The sequence below is a fragment of the Aquarana catesbeiana genome, linkage group LG05 (genome assembly GCF_042186555.1).
Source record: "Aquarana catesbeiana isolate 2022-GZ linkage group LG05, ASM4218655v1, whole genome shotgun sequence".
Classification (NCBI taxonomy): Eukaryota; Metazoa; Chordata; class Amphibia; order Anura; family Ranidae; genus Aquarana; species Aquarana catesbeiana.
This window is the reverse complement of record NC_133328.1, coordinates 26748859-26773534: the sequence shown is the minus strand read 5'-3', so window position 1 is coordinate 26773534 and position 24676 is coordinate 26748859. Positions and strand designations below refer to the sequence as shown.

At 42.5% G+C, this 24676-nt stretch overlaps 1 protein-coding gene across 1 annotated transcript in view; it reads right to left on the bottom strand.

Annotated features, from left to right (window-relative positions):
• Nucleotides 1–24676, bottom strand: part of THSD7A (thrombospondin type 1 domain containing 7A) — a gene marked incomplete at its 5' end in the record, with an annotated part of 209493 nt that overhangs the window by 42475 nt on the left and 142342 nt on the right. Inside the window, 5 exon segments of the mRNA XM_073629537.1 lie at nucleotides 1525–1640; nucleotides 5077–5218; nucleotides 16140–16293; nucleotides 20307–20440; nucleotides 22347–22352. Coding sequence (XP_073485638.1) covers nucleotides 1525–1640; nucleotides 5077–5218; nucleotides 16140–16293; nucleotides 20307–20440; nucleotides 22347–22352 — 552 coding nt within the window.

Sequence of the window (24676 nt, the reverse complement as noted above, 5' to 3'; positions counted from 1 at the left end):
TATTCTTTTCTATTCTATTCCAATTCAGATTTATTCTATTTGAAATTGAAATTTCGGAAAAAAGGGATATTGTTATATTATTTCTATTCTTTTCTATTGTTTATTCTATTTTATTCTATTCTTTCTATTCTATAATCTTATCTATTTTTTTCTATTCGAATTTGGATTTATTCTATTCCAAAATTGAATTTCGAAAGATGGTTATATTCATTCTATTCTACTCTATTCTTTTCTATTTTTTTTTCCTAGTCTATTCTATTCGGATTTTGGGAAATGGTTATATTCTTTCTGTTCTATTCTATTGTTTTTTTTAAATTCTAGCCTATTATTTTCTATTCTATTCTTAGCTATTCTATTCAAATTTGAATGTATTATATTCAAAATTTGAATTCCAGAAGAAGATTATATTCTATTTTATTTTATTGTATTCTTTGTTTTCTATTCTATTTTTTTCTATTCAATTATTTTCTTTTCTATTATTTTCTATTCCATTTATTCTATTTGATATTCGAATTTCAGAAGGTGGTTATGTTCTTTCTATTTTATTTAATACTATTCTATGTTTTATTCTTTTCTATTTTATTATTTTATTTTTTATTCTATTTTATTATGTTCTTTTATTTTCTATTCTATTTTTTTCTGTTTTACTATATTGTTTTCTATCCTATTCTTTTATTTTCTATTCTGTTCTGTTTTACTCTATTATTTTATGTTCTTTTATTTTCTATTCTATTATTTTCTATTCCATCCTATTCTATTTTGTTCCTTTATTTTCTATTAATTTTTTTCTCCTCAGAAATTTGAATTCGAATTAGATTTGAAAACCATCCGAATTCAAAAACGATTCGATTTGAAAACGATTCAAATTCAATTTGAAAACTATTCAAAATCAAATTTTGTCCGAAATTTTGTTTTGGTTATTTCGGATTTGTTTAACCACTTCTGCCCTGGAAGGATTTGCCCCTTAATGACCAGGCCATTTTTTTTTGCCACTATGCCACTGCGTCACTTTAACTGACAATTGCGCGGTTGTGCGACGTTGCACCCAAACGAAATTGCTGTCCTTTTTACCCCACAAATAGAGCTTTCTTTTGCTGTGAAAGATCTCTGCTAGAAAGTTGCCAGTTTGAGCCCAGGTTCACACTGATAGCTGGAATGAAATTGTGCGAGTTCGGCTGAACTCGCACAATTTCATTCCCGCATGTCAGTCCCGACTTTGGGGGGCGATTTCAGAGACATCTTTGCGGGTTTCTGCTGGTTTCCATTTACCCCCTAGTGAAATGGAAATCGCACCCCAAAGTCGCCAAAAGTAGTACAGAAACTGCGGCGTCGCACCGATTCGGATGGTGCCACTGCCGGCGAGTTGGCATGCGAGCCAAATCGCTCCAATGTTAACCAGGGCTGACGCAGCCTTTAAAATGAAGTTGGACTGAACAGGCAATTGGAAGTTATAAGGAACCATCTGCAATGACTATAAGGACTCCGGTCAGTGAAAAGTCAGACATCTGATGAAGAAACACCTACCTCCTCACAGAACTTCAGATCGACTGATTTGCCGTCGCTCCTCACGCAGTCCAACATTCGTGTTTTGATGCCGTTCCCACAAACGGCCTTTTCGCTGAGCTGACACGTGCTCCAATCTGCAGGCAGCAGACAATAGGTTTAGTAGTATGGAGTCTACTTTCTTAAACAGTATAGAGTTTTAATCCATAATAATAAAAAAAGTGTCAATAAACCCAATGCAAAAAATCAAATATAGTATTGCTTACCTTCATAAGTAATTTGAAGAATAGTAACAACTATGTTGTATAAAAGAATCTTTTATTTTAGAAAAAATAAAATATTATTAAAAACACAACAATTGGCAAATACAGATCAACACGATTTTGTGGATACAGCATAAAAAGATAGAATTCCCAACATGTTTCACCCATATATCGGGCTTCTTCAGGGAATACTGTCCAGCTAGAGGCACAAGCCTTCTTTGGCTGCTGGAACCCAGGGACATACACATGCTGTCGTTGAATGCCAGTCCTATCAATAAGTACTGGCCATTTTAAACAACATTCGTCCCTTGGCTTTGAGTCCACTGCAGAACTTTGTTTTTTCGGTCCTTGAATGCCCCCTATGGTCACCTTTAGCACATGGTTCTCTGGACGCAGTTAAGACACCTGTGACCCTTTCGTGATTTGACCAATATTTCAAGAGACCAAGAAGGCTCGTACCTCTAGCTGGACAGCATCCCCTGAAGAAGCCCGATATATGGGTGAAACATATTGGGAATTTTAACTTTTTATGCTGTATCCACAACATCTTGTTGATCTGTACTTGCCAATTGTTGTGTTTTTAATATTTTTTTTATTTTTCTAAAATAAAAAAATATCTTGTACAACATAGTTGTTACTATTCTTCAAATAAATTTGCACCTTAAAAATCCCGTTCCCTCTTTCTACATATAACCTATTAAGGGATGTGGTGCTATTACTAAGTTGATTTGTCTGTGATCAAAAACTTCTACCTTCATAAGTAGTCCTCTAAATACCTATGTAGGTAAATTTAGCTTAGCTCCTCTGTAATTAGTGGAGCAGGGGTTGATTGTTTAGGTCTGCTCAGTGTCTCACAGGATGCTGCTCTCTTACTTTCCCCTGTATATTAAAGAAGTGTAGAATCATAGTGGGAGGAAGAGCAGGGCAGGCAGCCTGAATGTTTATGGAACTCTAGCCAATCCCTGAGCAGGTGTGCCCAGTAGGTGGAGGGAGAGCTCATAAATAGTCAGAGGGCTGAGGAGATGGGCTGTCCCCCTGGGGCAGCTTTCTGAAAAGGATCTGTGGAGGAAAACACTGGAGGCTCGTACACACTATAAGAAAATTGGACGAACATTTTCGTACAAAGAATTTTCGTACGATTTTCGTATGGCATGTACACAACATTCAACAGCCGATTCCATATTTTCGCACGAAAATTCCTGAAGGGACAAACTCCAAAAATTTTCTCTTACGGGAACAGAATGAACAATTTTTGTTTAATGTGTACCGTTTTCAAACAAGAAAAATCAGAAAAGAAAGACTGCGCATGATCAGAAATAAACAAAAAAAAAAGCCTTTGTCGTAAGAAAATTTTCGTTCATCGGTTCCGATTTGCTGTGAAACAACGAGGAAAATTGGACAATCAATCACCCGAATTTCTTATAGTGTGTACCCCACTTGAGGTCCCAGCTAGGCCTTGATGGGGGGGTGCTATTCACAAGCTGAAAACCAAGGATCAAGTTGGATCCGGAGAAGCTCACTGGAGAGAGCCAGGAGGAAGTTGGTGGTAAAGAATCCAGCTGTCCTATGGCGCTGTGAGTCTACAACTCCCTCACTTGGAAGAGCCTTGTGGATAAGAAACCCTAATGTAGACATGTGATTTGTTTTGTTTTTTGGATGACTATTGAGCTCCTGGCCCCTCCTCTCTGTCCAAGCAGCTTCCCATGGGGGGGCACTCATGCATCTTCGCTCCCGAGACCCACTGCTGCTTGGCTCCACCCCCTTCTTGCTGCTTGGCTCCACCCCCTTCTCCCTCATCACTGGCTTTGATTGACAGCACTGGGAACCAATGGCCCTATTTGCCCCAGCAAAGCATGTGGGGCCTGGAAGTGAGTGAAGAGAAGAGCTGCAGACATGCACAGAGCTGGATCAAACAAGGGCTCAGGTAAGTAAAGGGTGGGGGGGGGGGGAGGGATGCTGATGCCTAAATATTTTTTTTTTTTTTTTTACATTAATGCAAAGAATGCATTAAGGTAAAAATGTTAAGGCTTTAGAACCACTTTAAGGATACAGGTCTATGCTTATGTTAATGATTTTTGGTACTGCTTTGCAGTGGCGGTGCGTCCATAAGGGCGCAGGGGCACCGCCCCCTCTCTCCTGCCACCCCCCTCTAGCACCAATAGATAGATTCAAGCATTGTATGAATCTATCCATGTGCGCCGCTGCCACTCCCTATTCAGGCGCCCGGACCCTTTTCGGGCACCGGGTGCCTGAATTACAGCGGCGGGGGGGGAGGTCGGATGTTTTTGAAGCACCTGATTAGAGCCATAGGCTCTAATAGGCGTCAAAAAAGGTGACCTGAGAGTGCCATGCTTGGCGCTCGCAGGTCATTCAGCTGTGTTGGAAAAGCTAATGAATATTTGCTTTCCTAACACTATACCGCCTCTCCGCCAATCAGGATGCTCGGATCTGTTACCTGTCACCTGATTGGCTGAAACGACAGGCGCTATGATTGGACGCCTATCAGGTGTCCAATCATAGCAGAGGACGGGAAGAAAGGAAGGGAGAAGACATCAAGGAGGTGTCCTACCGAGACAGGGTAAGTGCAGACAGTGGGCAGGGGGCACACTGGCAGCATTTGATATGGCACAGTGGGAGCATTTGATGGGGCACAGTGGGAGCATTTGATGGGGCACAGTGGGAGCATTTGATATGGCACAGTGGGAGCATTTGATGGGGCACAGTGGCAGCATTTGATAGGGCACAGTGGCTGCGTTTGATGGCACAGTGGCTGTGTTTGATGGCACAGTGGCTGTGTTTGATGATACAGTGGGGGCAATTGATGGGCACAGTGGCTGCGTTTGATGGCACAGTGGCTGACTTTGATAGGCACAGTGGCTGTGTTTGATGATACAGTGGCGGCAATTGATGGGCACAGTGGCTGCGTTTGATAGCACAGTGGTGCCAATTGATGGGCACAGTGACTGCGTTTGATAATACAGTGAGGCTGCAATCGATGGGTTTCTTTTTCAGAATTTTTCAGTTTGTTTGCGTCCCCCCAAAAATATTGAGCACCAGCCGCCACTGCTGCTTTGCGAGACAATCAAGGCATGCTTGGACGCTATTCTCAAGGTCCATGGGGGCAATATATGCTTTTGATACCAAATACTAGCTGGTAATTACAGCACCAGCTTCAAATAACTGCCAAGAATGTGTGCAATGGGAATATTCTATTTGATATGTCCCCTATTGGACTCCAAAAAAAAACAATTTTAATTAAGATTGAATTAAATCGTTTGATAATAAATCGATCGGTCTATGGGTGTCATACCTGTCACATTGTACTCGTAATGGAAGCAGTTCTTATTCAGCGTACACGGCTCGGTCTCAGCGGCAATATGACAAGCCTTGCCTTCCTCTGCCTGTCTGATGGGGATCGCTGATCGATCGCGAATGCCAGTTCCGTCACAAGGCTAGAAAACAAAAATCGGAATCTCTAATGAATAACACTAAGCAAAATATTTCAAGGCAAGAATTTTAAAGAATAAAATAAAATTGCTGGGCGAGGCGGAAAGGCTTTCCCCATAATAAAGCCGAGTCTGCAAACACACAATCGCGCATCAGACAAGCAAATTAAACAAACGACAACCTCAGACTCAAGCCGAGAATTAAAACGCTAAACATGTCATTACGGGGAAATGCGGCGCCATTTGCATGATAATGAGCCTCTTCCAGACATAATGACGGTATTTAGGCAAGTTAGCAACTTAATTATAATATTTAAATGAGGGGAAAATGTTAATTTTTTTTTTTTTTTGGACTGCTTTGTGCCATTTAAAGGAGCACTACCATCTCTTCCTGAATTATTATTGCTGCTATAAAAAAAAAAAAAAGACAAAATGGTTTTGGGTGGAGATATGAGAGTAAAAAGCGTCTGTATAAATAAAGTGAAATTCTAATGCATTTTTAGTAATCATATCATAATCATGTTATTGAGTTGTTACTGTATTGTTTTCATTGTGAGACAATTTAATTTTAAGTACTGCATCACATTTCTGTTTGTGTATTATATACAGTTTTATAACAGTTTGTAGATTTTCCCTCTAGTTGTCTGTATTTCACTGCAATCACACAGCCTCCTTGGTCCATATATGGTCATGCCCATATTTGGGCAATGACTGGCTAGTTTACAAATTGAAACAAGCTGGTGGGAAGCTGCCATTTAGTGGCGGTAATGATACCGCCAGTGCCGTGACAAGGTCATCTAGAGCCCAGGGCAAACATGCCAAATTGCCCCCCCCCCACAAATTTCCCCTCCTAGCAAAATACCTCACAGTCATCCCTACTAAGACAACTCCCCCCCCCCCCCCCCAAAAAAAAAAAAAATCCCTCTACCATATTACTTTTATAGCACAAACTCCTTAAGTACCCCCTCCTGGCAAAAATCTTCTTCCCTCATCCCCCCTCCCAACACCAATCCCCCCAAATCACCACCAAAATTTGCCCTCCTAGAAGAATTTTTACCCCCTGCCGATCTCCAAATTCCCCTTCTCAACACAAATCCCCTTCCCCCCAGTGGTGCCCCCTCCCCACCTCACATGATACCACAGTGCCCAGGGCAGCTGCCCCTCCTACCCACCCCTTTTCCCAGCCCTGGATACCGCAGAGCATATACTGTAGTCAGGAGTGCTGAGACCTGTCAGTTTTGCTTGCGGGTGAGGGAGGGCGAGCAGCAGCCACCGGTCCAGTGAGTCCCGGACAGTGTTCATACAGAAGCGGTGAGAGCTGTCACTGCTCTTGTGTATAATCAATGTAAAGTGTGGTTTGGTTTTCGTGAGTGCATTTTAATAAAGGTTTTATGGATATTTTTACACAAATGGAGAGCACTATGTTTTTTTTTTTCTTCTTCTTTTTGAGCTATATTTGTGAATTGCCAATTTGGCCAATGATATCACCCAGCATCCCCGCTGGCATGTTTACAATTTGAAACAAGCTGGTGGAAAGCTGTCATTTAGGGGCAGTAATGATTCCAAAGAGCATAGGCAAAAGCCTAGTGGCTGGTGGATGTCCAGGGGGCCCAGATGCAACTTCATTGCTTTTTCAGGTATGATATCCTGACATTCCATTGATGGTTAAAGACATGCATTTCGATAAAAATAATGATGGAAATCCCTTTATATAAGGTAATCTTTTTTTAATAATTGCAGATGCAACCTTGAAAAAGTGGACTTTGGTGCACAAAATGCGTTGATCAGAAATCGGCATTTACAAAAGAATCTGTGATGTATGGTGTATGAGCATGAGATTGTAATGTACATTTTTATGATGTAACCAGGAGAATTTGTGAATGTTATAGAGGAACTTCAGTCCCCCGATATACAGGTCTTGCCCCTCCTCTCCCATGCCACCGTTTTTGAATTTCTGGCATGTGCACAAACGTGGCAAAAGTCCCAAAGACCATGCAGAGACCTTTGGCACATGTAGGCACATATCGGTGTCTAAGGCCTTGACGCCTGCTTTGCCTGCATGCAATATCCCAGTAGGCAACAGGGCATAGCTCCCAGCTGTCCCTGATTTTGAGGGACTGTCCCTGATTTGGAGCAATGTCCCTCTGTCCCTCATTCCTCCTCACTTGTCCCTCATTTTGGTCTGATCTTCATAGTTGTATATAAAATTCACTATTTATCTTTTAAAAAGTTTTTCACAGTACTAAACTCTTCGTTCAGTTTCTAAATTGCTGTATGTATAAGTGTCAAAAGCCAATATAAAGGAATAGTAGTGGTAAAAAAAAAAGTAATTGTGGCTTTAACTAATCTTTTTTTTTTTTTTGTATAATTCTCCTTTAAGGGGGCGTGGCAGGGGTGGGGTTGCCACCTTTTCTTCAAGTCAAACCCGAACACTTTAGTAGTGCACAGCTATTTCTTTTTTTTTAATAGTATAAACTATACATATATTTTATACATAACATTTCTAAATTAATTTAAATTAAATTGATTTCTAAATTAATTTAGGTTAAATTAATTTCTAAATTAATCACAAGAGTCCCCCTTTACATCAGAGTCCAAAAGAGTTCCCCTTTTACATCTGAACTTGCAGACTTTCCTTACACTGTAAGGGGGGACTCTGCAGACTCTGATGTAATGCCCCATACACACGGTCTGAATTTCCGACAGAAAAAGTCTGATGGGGGCTCTTGGTCATATATTCCGACCGTGTGTATGCCCCATCGGACTTTTCCGATGGACTTAGGCAGAGAACATGTTCTAAATGTTTCCGTAGGAAAAGCCGACGGAGGTTATCCTGTTGGCAAGTCCGACCGTGTGTACACGGCATTAGGGAGAACTCTGGGGACTCTAATATAAGGGATGCTCTGGGAACCCTGATTTCAGGGGGAACACTGAGAACTCTGATGTACGGAGAGGACTCTGATGTAAGGGGGTAACACTGTGGCCTCTGGTGTAAAGGGGAACTCTGATGTAAGGGGTACTCTGAGAACCCTGATTTACCTTAGTGTGCTCACTCAGAGACAGGAGAGAGAAGGGGGGAGACTTCAGTCACAGACAGGGATGGATGGTGAGCTCACTCACCCCTTGGCAGTCAGCACCTCTCATTTAGATGTATCTGAGGCTACTGGATTTAAAATTTCCCACCCCCACTTTCCTATCTTGAGGCACAGAGCCAGGGATTGGAATGGGGGCAGACACAGAGGGGTAGGGGTGTGTGGAAGGGGTGCAGATCGAGCCCTCTCTCCTCTCCCATCTGTGTGTGTGTGGGGGGATTGTTAGTGCCGGCTTTGGGCAGTGTGAAAGAGAATATAACACACACTCTCGGCTTACACAACTGCAGCCATAATGGGAAGCCATAGTCCGGTCTGAATAATGTGTCCGGGTTTCAGGCGGTCTGAAACCCGGACGCATGATTCCAAACCCGAACTGTCCGGGTGAATTCCAAACAGGTGGTAACCCTAGGCGGGGGGGTGTCCTATGCCTACATATTTTTGCTAATAGGTGTCCCTTGTTCCTATCTCAAAAAGTTGGGAGGAGTGAACAAGGGGTGCTACATCATTTTTGAAAGAATGAAGTGCAGGACCAAAAAAGGTCAGAACACAGTTAAAAAATAAGGTAAAATCCTTCAATTAAGGAAGATGGAGGGGAAGGGGCCAGAAGGAAGAAAAAATTTTAGCCCTTTTACTGCCACTGACGTGGAAACTATACCAGTGGAAAGGGGGGGGGGTTAGTCTGAGAAGCCAATGGAAGTGGTTCGGGGGTTTTGAAGCTTTGGATCACTTTCACACACGCTGGTAATGGTTGGGGAGGAAACAAATTTTAGGCTTTTAGAACCCCGATGTCTCATCGAAGAGAATCTGTCAACAAAAAATGTATCACAAAAATGTTAAAAAAGCTTAAAAAAATGTAAGTTACACCCAGGCACTCAAAATCCCCCCCCCAAAAAAAAAAACAAAACAAAATATACACACAAGGTGCGAAAGTAAATGCACACGTCGGGGACTTCTACGCACGAAAATTAATGCGCTACAAGTGTTACATATCACCGCGCATGCCAGAGTGAGCGCAATCATTTTAGGCCAATTATTCACGGATAACTCTAAACCATGGGTGCTCAACCCGTGGCCCTTCCAACTGTTGCGGAACTACTAGTCCCATGAGGCATTGCAATTAAAGAAGCATGACTCCTAAAGACAGAGGCATGATGGGACTTGCAGTTCTGCAACAGCTGGAGGGCCGCGGGTTGAGCACCTATGTTCTCTAAACTGATGACCTGTAGGGGCTTTAAAGCATCACCTTGGGAAAATATTGGGTATCGAAGTCTCTCGCCATTTTTTATTTGAAACAATTGGGTAATCTATTGCGTTTTACGTGCTCCAAAATTCACTTTGATGTATTTTTTATAGAAATTTTGCACTTGACTTGTTGGGTATCTATTTACTCAGCGCAGCCTTATCTGTTATATTTTATAAAAAAAAAAAAGGCTAATATATTGTGTTTTTGCTCCTTAAAACTCACTTTAATCATGTATTTTTTACAGAAATTTTGCATTTAATAAACTGTTGCTTTTATATCATGTGACATAAAAAATTGGAAACTACCACCTTTTTTTCCTCTAGGGCGTCTACTTTCAGAAAACATTCGGGGGGGTTTACATAATCTTCAGGCCTAAAATTATTATTATTATTTCAGGTACTTATATAGCACTGTCAATTTACACAGCGCTTTACATATATATTGTACATTCACATCAGTCCCTACCCTCAAGGAGCTTACAATCTAAGGTCCCTAACACTCATTCATATACTGGGGCCAATTTGGACAGAAGCCAATTAACCTACCAGCATGTGGAGTAAAATGATTTGTTTAACCTCTTGTGCACCGCCCCACGTACATAAGCTGCTACTCTGTGCCAGATCATGTACCTAGTATGTGAACTGGCACTTCCAGGTCTGGCGCGCCCCCGGCAAGCCGCTACCGATGTGCTTGGACACAGCAGGACCCGACAATCATTTGGGAGACAGGCAGATCGCCGTTCATTGAGAGGGGGAATGTACTAATCTTGTGTTTCTGCTAAACAGGAACACAGGTCTTTACCTTCCCCTAGTCAAAGCACCTCCCCCCACAGTTAGCAAGCACTCCCTAGGAGCAAGTTTAACCCTTTGATCGCCCTTGATGTTAACCCCTTCCCAGTCAGTGTCATTAGTAAAGTGACAGTGCATATCTTTTAGCACCGATCACTGTCACTGGTCCCCAAAAAAGTGTCAAAAGTGTCCGATATAGGTGTCCGATTTGTCCACCGCAATATCACAGTCCTGCTATAAGTCGCTGATCGCGGCCATTACTAGTAAAAAAAAAAAAAAAAAAAAAAAAGAAAAATATACCAGAGTTTGTAGACGCTATAACTTTTGTGCAATCCAATCAATATACGCTTATTGGGATTTTTTTTTTTTAACCAAAAATATGTATCAGAATACATATTGGCCTAAATTGATGAAGGCATTTTTTTTTCTTTCAATTTTTAAAAAATTGTCGCTCTTTTTTTGTTTATAGCACAAAAAATAAAAAACCGCAGGAGTGATCAAATACCACCAAAAGAAAGCTCTATTTGTGGGAAAAAAAGTACAAACACTTTATTTGGGTACAAGCGTCACACAACCGCGCAATTGTCAGTTAAAGTAACTCATAAAATGGCCTGGTCAGGAAGCGGGGTAAACCTTCCGGAGCTGAAGTGGTTAAACATGTGCAACCCCCCCCCCCCCCCCCGTGGCAGTGAAGGGGTTAATGGTTGCTGGTCCACTTTAGGAAAACTCTTCTTTCTCACATGATATAAGAATTGGAAAGTTTGTATTCATGTATTGGTGTTATACTTACATATTATAAATCTCTTCTGACTTTCTTCCATGTTGGAATCTTTGTCTAAGTTTTATTATAGGGATATAGATAATGAATCATTGCCTTCAAATTTCCCATTCATGCTCTATTTAATCTTTAGCTTCAGTTTACATAACATTTTATTTTTTATTCTCTTCCTAATTAATCTCATGGACCTCCTTGCCAGACCTCCGTCTTCTCGGTTGCATCTCAATGCAGTATTTACATACTAATTAGCGCTCGCCCATCATTCTGTACCTGCCTGCAGTGTGAAAGACACACAATACGATTAGTATTCTAATGGCCGCCCCTCGTCTGACATCTTATTAGTTCCTTTATACTCACTAGCAGGAGAAATACATATTCAATGAGGACGCCGGCCTGTTTGTCACATTGAGCCGTTGTTATGAAAAGGTTTCAAATACAGTTGTGCTCATAAGTTTACGTACCCTGGCAGAATTTATGATTTCTTGGCCATTTTTCAGAGAATGTGAATGATAACACAAAAACTTTCGAGTTTGGCTGAAGCCATTTATTATCAATCAACCGTGTTTACTCTTTTTAATTCATAATCACAACAGAAACTACCCAAATGACCCTGATCGAGCAAGGGGTAACATCCGATCGCCTCCACCGCTGCCGGCGGCTCCGGTAAGAGGCGGAGGGCACCAGAGCGCAGCCGATAAAAGTGATCTTGCGGTGAATCCACCACAGAGACCACTCTTATCGGAAAGCGGACCGCCGGCGAAGAAGAGGATACCAGAGTTATGGCAGCTAGCTGCTGCCATAACAACGATATTCCTCTTGAAACTTAGGATGTATATCAGCGTGCGGCAATCCGTAAGTGGTTAAAGGTAACCATCCTCACCTGTGATCTGTTTGCTTGTAATTAGTGTATGTGTATAAAAGGTAAGTGAGTTTCTGGACTCCTGACAGACCCTTACATCTTTCATCCAGTGCTGCACTGACATTTCTGGATTCTGAGTCATGGGAAAAGCGAAAGAATTATCAAAGGATCTGTTAGAAAAGGTAGTTGAACTGTATAAAACAGGAAAGGGATATGAAAAGATATCCAAGGAACTGAGAATGCCAATCAGCAGTGTTCAAACTCTAATCAAGAAGTGGAAAATGAGGGGTTCTGTTGAAACCAAACCACGGTCAGGTAGACCAACTAAAATTTCAGCCTCAACTGCCAGGTAAATTGTTTGGGATGCAAAGAAAAACCCACAAATAACTTCAGGTGAAATACAGGACTCTCTGAAAACATGTGGTGTGGCTGTTTAAAAATGCACAATAAGGAGGCACTTGAAGAAAGATGGGCTGCATGGTCGAGTCGCCAGAAGAAAGGCATTACTATACAAATGCCACAAAGTATTCGCTTACAATACGCCAAACAGCACAGAGACAAGCCTCAAACCTTCTGGCACAAAGTCATTTGGAGTGACGAGACCAAAATTGAGCTTTTTGGCCACAACCATAAACGCTTCATTTGGAGAGGAGACAACAAGGCCTATGATGGTCTATGATGAAAGGTCCACCATTCCTACTGTGAAACATGGAGGTGGATCGCTGATGTTTTGGGGATGTGTGAGCTACAAAGGTACAGGACATTTGGTCAAAGTTGATGGCAAGATGAATGCAGTATGTTATCAAAAAATACTGGAGGAACATTTGCATTCATCAGCCAGGAAGCTGTGCATGGGACGTACTTGGACATTCCAACATGACAATGATCCAAAACACAAGGCCAAGTCGACCTGTCATTGGCTACAGCAGAATAAAGTGAAGGTTCTGGAGTGGCCATCTCAGTCTCCTGACCTCAATATCATTGAGCCACTCTGGGGAGATCTCAAATGTGCAGTTCATGCAAGACAGCCCAAGAATTTACAAGAACTGGAGGCTTTTTTGCCAAGAGGAATGGGCAGCTTTACCATCTGAGAAGATAAAGAACCTCATCCACAAATACCACAAAAGACTTCAAGCTGTCATTGATGCTAAAGGGGGCAATACACGGTATTAAGAACTGGGGTATGTAAACTTTTGATCAGGGTCATTTGGGTAGTTTCTGCTGTCATTATGAGTTAAAAAGAGTAAACACAGTTGATTGATAATTAATGGCTTCAGCCAAATACTAACCATGAGTGAAAGAAAAGTTTTTGTGTTATCATTCATATTCTCTGAAAAATGGCCAAGAAATCATAAATTCTGCCAGGGTATGTAAACTTATGAGCACAACTGTATATAAGCATGAAAAACAGTTTCTGATTTAAGTTAAACTACAGGCATTTTTTTTTTCATTTTAGATATGGGACCCTGCCAGTTTTTACTTTCTTTTTTTGCCATCTGTGTCCTCATTCAGGAGATTTCCCATCACTTCCTGTTTTGGCTACAGGATGGGCAGTGAAATCCCTCCAAAGTGATGGAAATACCTGGTTGTCACCAGAACTAGCGCCCCCCCCCCCCCCCCCCCCTAGAAAATTTCCCCTTTATTCTTGTTCTGTGGGCAATACAAAATTTGAGATTTTCTTTCACTTTCAAAAATAATGGCAAACAGGACAAATAGAGAGGGGGAATCTCCCTAACGGGGACACAGACAGCAATACAAACCTAATAGGTATATTCTAATCCCCCTCTTCTCTATCCAAAACTAAAAAAAAAAAAAAAAAAAACTTGCCTTTCAGTTATACTTTAAAGTGGTTGTAAACCCTTACATATACCCACTGAAGTGACTGACCTCAGCTGATACACAGAGATAAAACAAATCCTCCTACATAAGTAGTACCTCTTTATCTGCAGCCTCTCTCCTCTACAGCCGCTCAACGTGCATCATTTATAAAGCTTGTTTGAGCTTCCAGAAAGCAGGGGCTGGGAGCTGAGTTACACTCTGCAGAGCTAAGTGAAATCTGATTGGAGGGAAGGGACACACCTCCAGCACACAGGAACAGAGCTGAGGCTGTCAATCACAGGCTGTGTGCTGGAGCTCCGTCCCCTGTCACCATTCTTTTCTCTTGGTGTCAGGAAAACCTGTCAGAATGACACTTAATGCTCTGGATTGAGATAAGTACACACTATAGAGGGATATGCTTTGTTCTTATTTCATTTTTAGATCTTAGATTCTAGATATCTGTCTAGCTGTATTATTAAAACGTTTTTTTTTTTTTTTAATATTGGTGTAAATTGATTGATATTTGACGTATAATTGTAGTATAGATTTCGGTATAGATTTCGGACTCCTTCCCTTTAATGTGTAATATGTTTGTAAAGAAAATTGTTTTGAAAAAAATCAATAAAATGTTTGTAATAAGAAAAATTGTTCTCTCCAAATAAACAGGTCAGTAGTGGATATATACTTAGCCCCCCCCCCCCCAGGCTATAGAAGTCCAATAGATTGGATGACCTTGGCCAGTGGGGGTGCAGACTGGGAAGAGGTTTGTCCAGACCCATAGCACGCTATAGAGATGAGGAGAGATGACCCAGTCTGCAGGTAAAAAGCAGCCTCAGCTTGGTTCAGCCAAGTCACGCACCAACGTGTTTCGTCCCGCCCCTGGGGCTTAATCATCGAGGTCCTCGTTTAAGCCCCAGGGGTGGGGTGAAATGCATTGGGGGTGTGGCTTGGATGAATCAAGCTGATTTTATTTGCCAACCACTCAGTCTGGGTGAGGTGTGCAGCAGCCGGGTCATCTCTCCTCATCTCTATAAGGTCCATAATAGAAATGTAAAAATTGCTCTGTTTAGCCCCTGTACATGAGATTCTGAAAGCTGTTGTGATTGGGGAGTGCTCTTTTCATGTTTAGGGCAGTATGGGACCAGGGATAAATTCCCAGAATGCAGGGCACCGCCCAGCCATAGCAAGTTTCGGCCTCTCCTAGAGTTTTACAGGCTGCTAGCCGCAGGATTGGACAATGCCCCTCTGCCTTCTCCCCACGCAAAAAATGTCAGAGCCCCATACACACCTGCGCCAAATGCCTAGTGGGCATGAGGACTAAAAGGTGCCATAGACTGTGCTGTAGGGCAGACTGATCTTCTCTGTCATTCTCTCTTCAAGCAGAAGAGAGAGAACAGAGTTACTGCCCACCTTCTAAGGCATGGCTTTCAGCCATCATTGTCAGGTAGACATGTGCACTGACAAAAAATGTATTCGTTTTCGTTTCATTCGTTTTTTTTTTGTTTTTTTACGGAAATTCGGAAATGCGAAAATTAAAAAATTCAGAATTCGGAAATCCGAAAAAAAAAATCAGAAAATTTCGAATTTCATAATTTTAAAATTTCCGAATTTCTGAATTTCAAATTTACGAATTTTTGAATTCTGAATTTTCGGATTTTCATTCTTTTGAATGTTCAGATTTTCATTCTTATTTTTGGATTTTCAAATTTCCACATTTTGGAATTTCCTCATTTCGAATTTTCAAATTTGCCTAATTTCGTATTTTCGAATTTCCAAAATTTCGAACTTCTGAAATTTCTAATTTCCGAACTTCCGAATTTCCAAAATTTCCAATTTCCGAAATTTACAATTTCCGAATTTCCAAAATTAAGAATTTCCGAATCTCCGAAATTCCGAATTTCCATTTTTCATTCTTATTTTTGGATTTTCAAATTTGCAAATTTTTGATTTTTGGAATTTCCTAATTTTGAATTTTGAAATTTCCTAATTTTGAATTTTCGAATTTCCTAATTTCGAATTTTCGACATTTCGAATTTACAAAATTTTGAATTTTCGAACTTCCGAAATTTTGAATTTCCGAACTTTTAAATTTCCGAAATTTTCCAATTTCCGAATTTACAAAATTCCAAATTTCCCAAATTCCGAATCTCCGAAATCCGAAAATTCCGAAATTCGAAAATTTGAAATTCGGGAATTCGAAATTCAGAAATTGAAAAATTTGGAAATTCACCAATTTGTCAAAATTGGTTAAAAACGAATTCGGAACTAAACGAATTGCACATGTTTATTGTCAGGATAGGTTGAATCCACTTTTCCCATGACCTCCACCCTCGGACCTGCATCCCTTACCAGACGACATTTGCTCCACTGACTCCAGTCTGACATGACACAGTCCTCGGGACAAGGCAGCTTGCAGTTCCTGGCTCCGAGCGGCATCTCCTCCGGCTCACACAGGTAGTCTTCCACCACATCGGCCGGACCATCCACCGTGTTCTGCATGCACCTGATGGACGAGGAATGAAAATAATAGAAGTTAAACTCTATGCAGAACTCTAGAGAGTGATCAAGATCTATTGAAAGCCAAAGGCCAACTAAGCTGTCCCAGTGTGGAATCATCGAGGAAATGATCTTCTGCTACATTCTAATCCGGCTGTTTTGACTCTAATTTACAGCAGCTGTGGAAAAGGTTGCTGACTCCCTAGCCTAAAACAGACATACACAATTTTATCATCGCATTTTTTTTTTTTTTTTTTAAATTATGTCGTTTCTGTTTTAAAACAACTAGCAAGTCCCATTCTGCTATGTTGTACTTACATTATTCTGGAGCACGGCTTTGAAAATATGGTGGTATGATTAAAAAAAATAAAAAATCAGTATGCTCGCATTTCCTTCTATGGCCAGCAGGTGGCAGTTCTAGAGTGCTTTTATTATCCACTGAGGTCAATGGGAAATTCACTGATTAGAACTTGATATAAAAACAATTTTTTTTTTAAAAGCATAGCATGGCTTTTTAAATACGAAAAATGGAGGTATCATTCTCAGAGGCAATTTTTATCTGGCTAATCTATAAAAAATAAAATAGATGTTTAGCTTATTTTCTTTTCTTCTATTTATTTTTTTTAGGAAAGGGTTACCACCTTTTGTTTTTATTGCTGCCTATGTCCCGGATCTGGAGATTTGCCCTCACTGTTCTAGTAGCAGATGTCACCTGGGATGAGAAATGAGGGGTAACAAAAAAAGGGGGAAAAACAAAAACTTTGGTAGTATAGTGTGGCAGGTTTTGTGCTCCTATTATTATTATGCTTATAGCTAAAAACTATTTAGATGGAGCATTCTCCAGCGTTGAACTCCAAGCATAATTAACATTAAAAATTAAAAATGTTAGGAAATGTTCAGTTCACATTTAATCTGCATTGTGTGTAATGGCTAACGGGTGCCATGATCTTAGGATAAAACTTGAAGGTTCCCATCTAAGGATATAACTTACTTCATACAAAATAGCTTCACCTGTTAAAATCACCAAGGGGGTCTATGCATAAAAAATTACCTGCCTTGGCATTCACACAGCTGCCACAAGTAATCCTTGTAACGTGTCTAATGTGTATATTTGCTATGAATGTCAGCACCATCTGGTGGCCATAATGAGGTATCTTCCTGACTGTGGACATATTGCATTATGGCCACTAGATGGAGGTGATGATCATAGGATATACATACTAGACACATTGGGGCAGGGGTAGGCAACGTTTCAGAAGTTGAGATCTACCTGGACAACATGGAGGAAATTAAAGATTACCGGGGGTGGGGGAGGGGCTGGGGGTTTGGGGGGAAACTAGACGGCACCCTTTAAAAAAAAAAAAATCTATCAAACTCACAATAAAATGAGAGCATTAAGAACACATACAGTAGTGTGGCAAAGTAGTGTTCTTTGCCCCCCTTTACATTACCCTCCCACTGTAGAGTCCTCTGCCCCCCTCACACATCACCCTCCCACTATAGTGTCCTCTGCCCCCCCTTACATCACCCCCCACTGTAGAGTCCTCTGCCCCCCTCACACATCACCCTCCCACTGTAGTGTCCTCTGCCCCTCTCACATCACCCTCCCACTGTAGTGTCCTCTGCCCCCCTTCTCACATCACCCTCCCACTGTAGTTTCCTCTGCCCCCCCTCACATCACCCTCCCACTGTAGTGTCCTCTGCCCCCCCTCACATCACCCTCCCACTGTAGTGTCCTCTGCCCCCCCCACATCACCCTCCCACTGTAGTGTCCTCTGCCCCCCCCACATCACCCTCCCACTGTAGTGTCCTCTGCCCCCCCACATCACCCTCCCACTGTAGTGTCCTCTGCCCCCCCCTCACATCACCCTCCCACTGTAGTCTCCTCTGCCCTCCCTCACATCACCCTCCCACTGTAGTGTCCTCTGCCCCCCCACATCACCCTCCCACTGTAGTGTCCTCTGCCCCCCCTCACATCACCCTCCCACTGTAGTGTCCTCTGCCCCCCCCTCACATCACCCTCCCACTGTAGTCTCCTCTGCCCTCCCCCACATCACCCTCCCACTGTAGTGTCCTCTGCCCCCCCACATCACCCTCCCACTGTAGTGTCCTCTGCCCCCCCACATCACCCTCCCACTGTAGTGTCCTCTGCCCCCACATCACCCTCCCACTGTAGTGTCCTCTGCCCCCACATCACCCTCCCACTGTAGTGTCCTCTGCCCCCCCTCACATCACCCTCCCACTATAGTGTCCTCTGCCCCCCCACATCACCCTCCCACTGTAGTGTCCTCTTCCCCCCCACATCACCCTCCCACTGTAGTGTCTTCTGCCCCCCCACATCACCCTCCCACTGTAGTGTCCTCTGCCCCCACATCACCCTCCCACTGTAGTGTCCTCTGCCCCCCCTCACATCTCCCTCCCACTATAGTGTCCTCTGCCCCCCACATCACCTTACCACTGTTGTGTCCTCTACCCCCCCTCACATCACCCTCGCACTGTAGTGTCCTCTGCTCCCCCTCACATCACCCTCGCGCTGTAGTGTCCCCTGCGCCCCCCCCACTGTAGTGTCCTCTGCCCCCCCCACACATCACACTCCCACTGTAGTGTCCTCTACCCCCCTCGCATCACCCTCGCACTGTAGTGTCCCCTGCCCCCCCCCACTGTAGTGTCCTCTGCCCCCCCTGCCTCCCCCCACAGTAGTGTCCTGTACCCCCAACTCAGTGTCCTCTCTGAAAAGCCCTGAAAGCAGTGTCCTTTGCCTCCCCATCCACCAAAGCAGTGTCTGTCTCCATTTCCAATCGCAATCCCCCCCTATAACAAGCTGGTGATTGGTCACTAGGACCGCCCAGTAACTAATCACTGAGGCAGCTCCCGCTCTCCATCCAGCTCTATGCTGCCTCCCACTCTCCGCTCTGCAGGGAACATGAGAGCGGGGGAGGCTGGGGCAAGACAGAGCTGTGGTCACGATCCATCTGTCGACTCCCCGTGATCTACAGATTGCCAATCCCCCCGCATTACGGGGAATATTTGTGACGGCTGAAGCATTTGCATATCAATTTTTTTAGACCCCTTCAGTGATTTAATAATAATATTAATTTCCCTGTTGGGATTACTAAATTATTCTGAATCTGATTTCCTTAGGTGCGACTTTTGCTACCAATAGCTATTTTGTATGAAGCTGTGAACCTTCTTTATAGACTTTAGCCTTAGAGAGGAACTGCAGTCTGCTCACATAATTTGTAATAAAAACATCTTTGGCATTCTGAAGCTTCCCTCCACCACTTTGCATATTATTTTATATATACTGTCATTCTGTACTTGCCAAATATGCTGCAGAAATCTCCCTCCACTAAGTCTGGCTGCAACCATTTTAACTGTGGGCAGCTGAAGCTGCTGCCTGTTCACTTCCTGGATTTACACAGAGACACACCTCCAGCTCTGCAGCTCCCATTGGCCCTCTTATGACTCACCCCTTCTCCCTTGTAAACTCTCACGGGAGTTAGAGAGAGAGCTGTGCATGATGTCATAAGCCTAGGCTAATGACCAGAGAAGAAACAGGAAGTGGGCTGTATAAGGGATTTACTGGCAGAAAAAAAATATTTTACTATCCAAAGTTAAAACAACAACAACAACAACAAGGGCAGAAGATTTAATAGATGGAAAGATGAAAAAATGACTGAAGTTCTGTTTTACGATCATCATCCCGAATATTGCTGATATCCACTATGAACTGACCAGGGGTGGAAGAAGACATGACAACCCAGTGGGTATCTCAATCTGCCTGCATTCGCCAAAACAGCCAGTTTTGGGTGGCATGACCCAGGCCCAGGACAAGGGGTGGGCAGGAGGGTCAGTTGCCCTGGGCGCAGTGAAGCAAAGGGGGCAAAATATGGACTCAGGGTGGTAACCCATTCTATGGCATGTATTATTAGTGGGGGAGGGGGCGGGTCACAATCCTGCATTCTTGCCCTGGGCGCTGGATGACCCTGTCCCCACACTGGCATGACCCGGCACACCTACCTGACTTTTTTCGTCTGGACTCCTTCTCCACAATTCTGTTTCGGATCAACATTGTTGACTTTACATATACTCCAGGGTTCGGCAATCCACACGTATTGGTTGCAATCGCTGTGACACGGCACCACTTCATACACCTGCAGAGCACAGCACAGAATGATGTCTGGCTTTACAGGGAAATTACACAAATAAAAACCAACTGAACTTCATTTACAGAATGGTAGTGCTTAATATTAACAAAAAAATAAATAAAAATAAAAAATAATCATTTTATATTTATTTTTCTCAGGTAAATATGACTTTTGTTTTATATTAATATTATACATTGTTCTATCCATCCAGCAGGGGGCGCTGTGTCTTCCTCTTTAAATATGAAGCTCTGTATCACTCTCAGCTCTGTTGAAAAAATCTGCTTTACTCAATGAGTTATCACAGCAGTGATTCCTCCCTTATGAGGAGAGATTTTGTTTATTTACGATTTGTAGCAAATCACATATTTTACAAATACACATTTAAAGGGTCTGTGTATAAAAAAAAATAATCATGCGGATATATTAAGCATTCATACAAATACAATAATTGATCCCTATTTTGTTTGTAATATGATTATGTTCTATCAACGTCGGCTCCATCTACTGGCCATAATATGGTATTTTTCTAAAATACCTCAATAGAAAAAAAAAAATACAAAAATGACACTAGGAACATGGAGCATTATGGTAGTTTTGTAAGGAGATCACAGCAGAAGCGGTTTCCTTTTAGACTATCTCTCTCTAATTGAAAACCTATATGGGAGCCACACAGAGTAGAGAGGGGAGGGAGTGGAGATGAGTCACTCTACTAATTTACTCAGTTGTTTAACCCCTTCCAGCCAACTGCCTCCTGGCCCTTTAAGGGTTCTAAAAGCAGGGAGGCGGACATTCGGGTCATGTGACTGCAGTGATTATCTGTGACATCGGTCACATGATTGGAAAGCTCCCGATCGCTAGTATGTATCGGGAGCTTTCTGGTACCCGCCGGCTACCGTGCTGGGAGGGCGCTATTAGCATAGTCAATGGTTTACAAAGGGCCACATATATGCAGCTTCTCAACGTGGAGGCCCACATGTAGAGAGGCTGCATTTGGCGTGAAGAGGTTAAGTTATAGAGCTCTGTAAGCAACAAACCTTTTCAGCGAAGCGGTTAGGATCAGCCTGGTAAACATGTAAAGAAAGAGCCTAGTGTCGCCCCCCTGCTGACTAATCAATTAAGGGTGATGGAGGATGAGTCTGACTCCTTTAGCCGTGCAGCTTCAGTTAGTGAGCTCCGTAAACATATTTTTTTTTAACACAGCAGCTAAGACTAGACAGGTAAACATGTGAAACAGACCCTAGATTACCACATGTTGGCTGGAAATGAAAGTAAATATCCATATGCCATATTCAATAAACAAAGTTAAAAAATACTATTTCTGCCAGCTAAAAAAAAACTTTAAAGCTGGACTCCAGGCAGATATAAAAGGCACTCAAGAGTGCCGCTCTATAATCATTAATGTGCATTTGTTTATAAAGAAAAAAAAACAAGCAGTGAAAGGACCTCAATATGACTTGGGATCAGCCTCTTGTACAGCAGAGCTTAGACTTTGGGAAGCAACACAAGGAAACCATCAGCTGTGTTGCAGTGCAAGCAGCATGCTGATAGGAGGATAGAGCAGAGAGATGAGTTCAGCAGTTTGCCGCTTCTCCTTTCACTGTCCAGTCACAGGCTGGGAGAGTGATAAGACCTGTAAGTGTTACTGAACTGCTGCAGAATAATAATCTCCTGCCTTGCCAGACGGGGCTGTGCTGTGTGGCAGGGCTGAGTAAATCTCAGGACTGGATGGACAGAGATACAGATCTTTTGGCAGGTAAAACAGTGTCCATGTACCGTATGTTTAGCTGTTTGCCTGGAGTTCTGCTTTAGATATATTTAGGTAAACGACTACAATGAATTTTATTTGGTTTAGTACGTTGGAAGAAATAAAAAGCAAATAATCCAATAATAATAGTGATGTGGATGGTCTTACCTGAGCCTGTGTCACAGATGAAGTCCAGAAGTAGCCCAGAGAGGGGAGAAAATACATTGATTAGAATATACATAAAAAATGAAAACATTAAAAATAAAGAAATAGAGGTTATCCCAAAATAACAGAATACATGGTAACTGGGAGATCATTTTTGGAAACGGCTATTCAAGATGAAGTTTAATCTGCTGACATTTTTCCTTTCCTGTTAAACCCAGGAGTCTGCATTCAGTATATCTGATCTCCCCCTGCTGACTAATCAATTAAGGGTGATAGAGGAGGAGAAGTCTGACTCCTTTAGCTGTGCAGCTTCAGCTAGTGAGCTCTGTAAACATTTTTTTTATTTTAACTAAGATTACTACACGTTGGCTAAAAATTAAAGTAAATATCCATATCCATATTCAATATACAAAGTTAAAAAATACAATTTCTGACAGCTAAAAAAACTTTAAAGCTGGACTCCAGGCAGATATAAAAGGCACAAAGTACACAGAACATGGAAATGCAATTATTATAGTAAATATAAACTGCTAAATCCCTTTTCTCATCAGCAGTATATAGCAGTCTTATGACTTCTATCAGTGTCTGGTTAAAGCTTGTAAGAGGAGTTTTTATTCTCCTCTGACTGTCCTATGAGGCCGAAGGACCCCTGACCCTCTGTCTGGACAGTGCCGATTGGCCCTGTGTTAATCACATGCACTCTCCCAAGAAAAAAAAAACAATTCTCTAGCAATACACACAAAACTGAGCATGTGCAAAGTGACTCCAAGGCTCTGTACTATCAGGAGATGGATTGGGGACAGTGGAAGAAGGGGAGGATCAGAGAAGACAGGATCACACAGCCTTTTTACACAATGCGGAGTATTATCCCCTTAGGTTTCACAGTGAGTATAACAAGCATGCTTTACTGCAGTGCATATACAGACTGATTTTACTGTTGTGGGTTTAGTATATACTTTAAGGGCCCCCAGCCCTGATGCAAGCAGTGGGCGGGCTCTTGGGAGGAGTTATGCAAATATTAAAATATTGTGGAGAAGTGGGCATTCCTAGACAGGCTGGATTTGCCCAGGTAATGCCCACATGTGACACTGAGGGGGAGATTTACTCAAACTGGAGCACCCATGTATGGTAGCCAATCAGCTTGTTCAATTAAGCTTTGGCAATAAAAACTGGGAGCTGATTGGTTACTATGCAGAGCTTCACCAGATTTTGCACTCTCCAGTTTTAGTAAATCCCCACCTGAGTCTCCATGATTGTAAGAACTGAAATCCAATGTATGAAAGAGGTGGACCAGGCACCGTCAGGCTGGGGAGGAAACTATAGGTGCTCAACCTCTGGCACTCCAGCTGTTGCAGAACTACAAGTCCCATCTTTCCTCTGCCTTTGGGAGTCATGCTTGTAACTGTCAGCCTTGCAATGCCTCATGGGACTTGTAGTTCTGCAACGGCTGGAGGGCTGCAGGTTAAAGCGGTAGTAAACCCGCTGACTTTTTTTTTTTTCTACACCTGTAAGGGAAAAGGCATAATGAGCTAGTATGCACCGCATACTAGCTCATTATGTAATACTCACCTTAGAAAGAGGTGCCGGTATCTCACCCAATCCACGCCAAGGGAGTTGACATTTTCCCTCGGTGTGTCTTCCGGGTATCGCGGCTCCGGCGCTGTGAGTGGCTGGAGCCGCGATGTCGTCACTCTTGCGGGTGCGCGCGGGAGACTTCTTTCCAGCAAGGTCTGGCGTCTGCCGGACTTTCGGCCGAGAATGCCCAGAGCGCATGCGCCGCTGAAGTCAGCGGCTCATTGCGCGGGGAATATCTCCTAAACCGTACAGGTTTAGGAGATATTCTTTTTACCTACAGGTAAGCCTGATTATAGACTTACCTGTAGGTAAAAGTAAAAAAAATGACTATACTACTGCTTTAAGCACCCATGAATGCTGAAAACCATTTACCACTGACAGGGGTGCTTACAATGATCAGCTTTTATTTATTCATACAAAACCTTTATCCCAAAAGGGAAAAGAAAACTGTTTGCTGAAACTGATTATAAAGTGTGAGCTGGGGTTTGGCATCAGTTTGTTAGTGTATTTAAATCTGCTACCCTGTTTCCTTGAAAATAAGACCTAGCGTGATTGTCGGTGATGGCTGCAATATAAGCCCTACCCCCCAAATAAGCCCTAGTTAAAGTCCTTGTAGGTCTTATTTTCAGGGTAGGGCTTATTTTCGGGGAAACAGGGTAGGGCTTATTTGGGGGGTAGGGCTTATATTGCAGCCATCACTGACAATCACGCTAGGTCTTATTTTCGGGGAAACAGTGTAGCAGGTGGCAAACTAACAC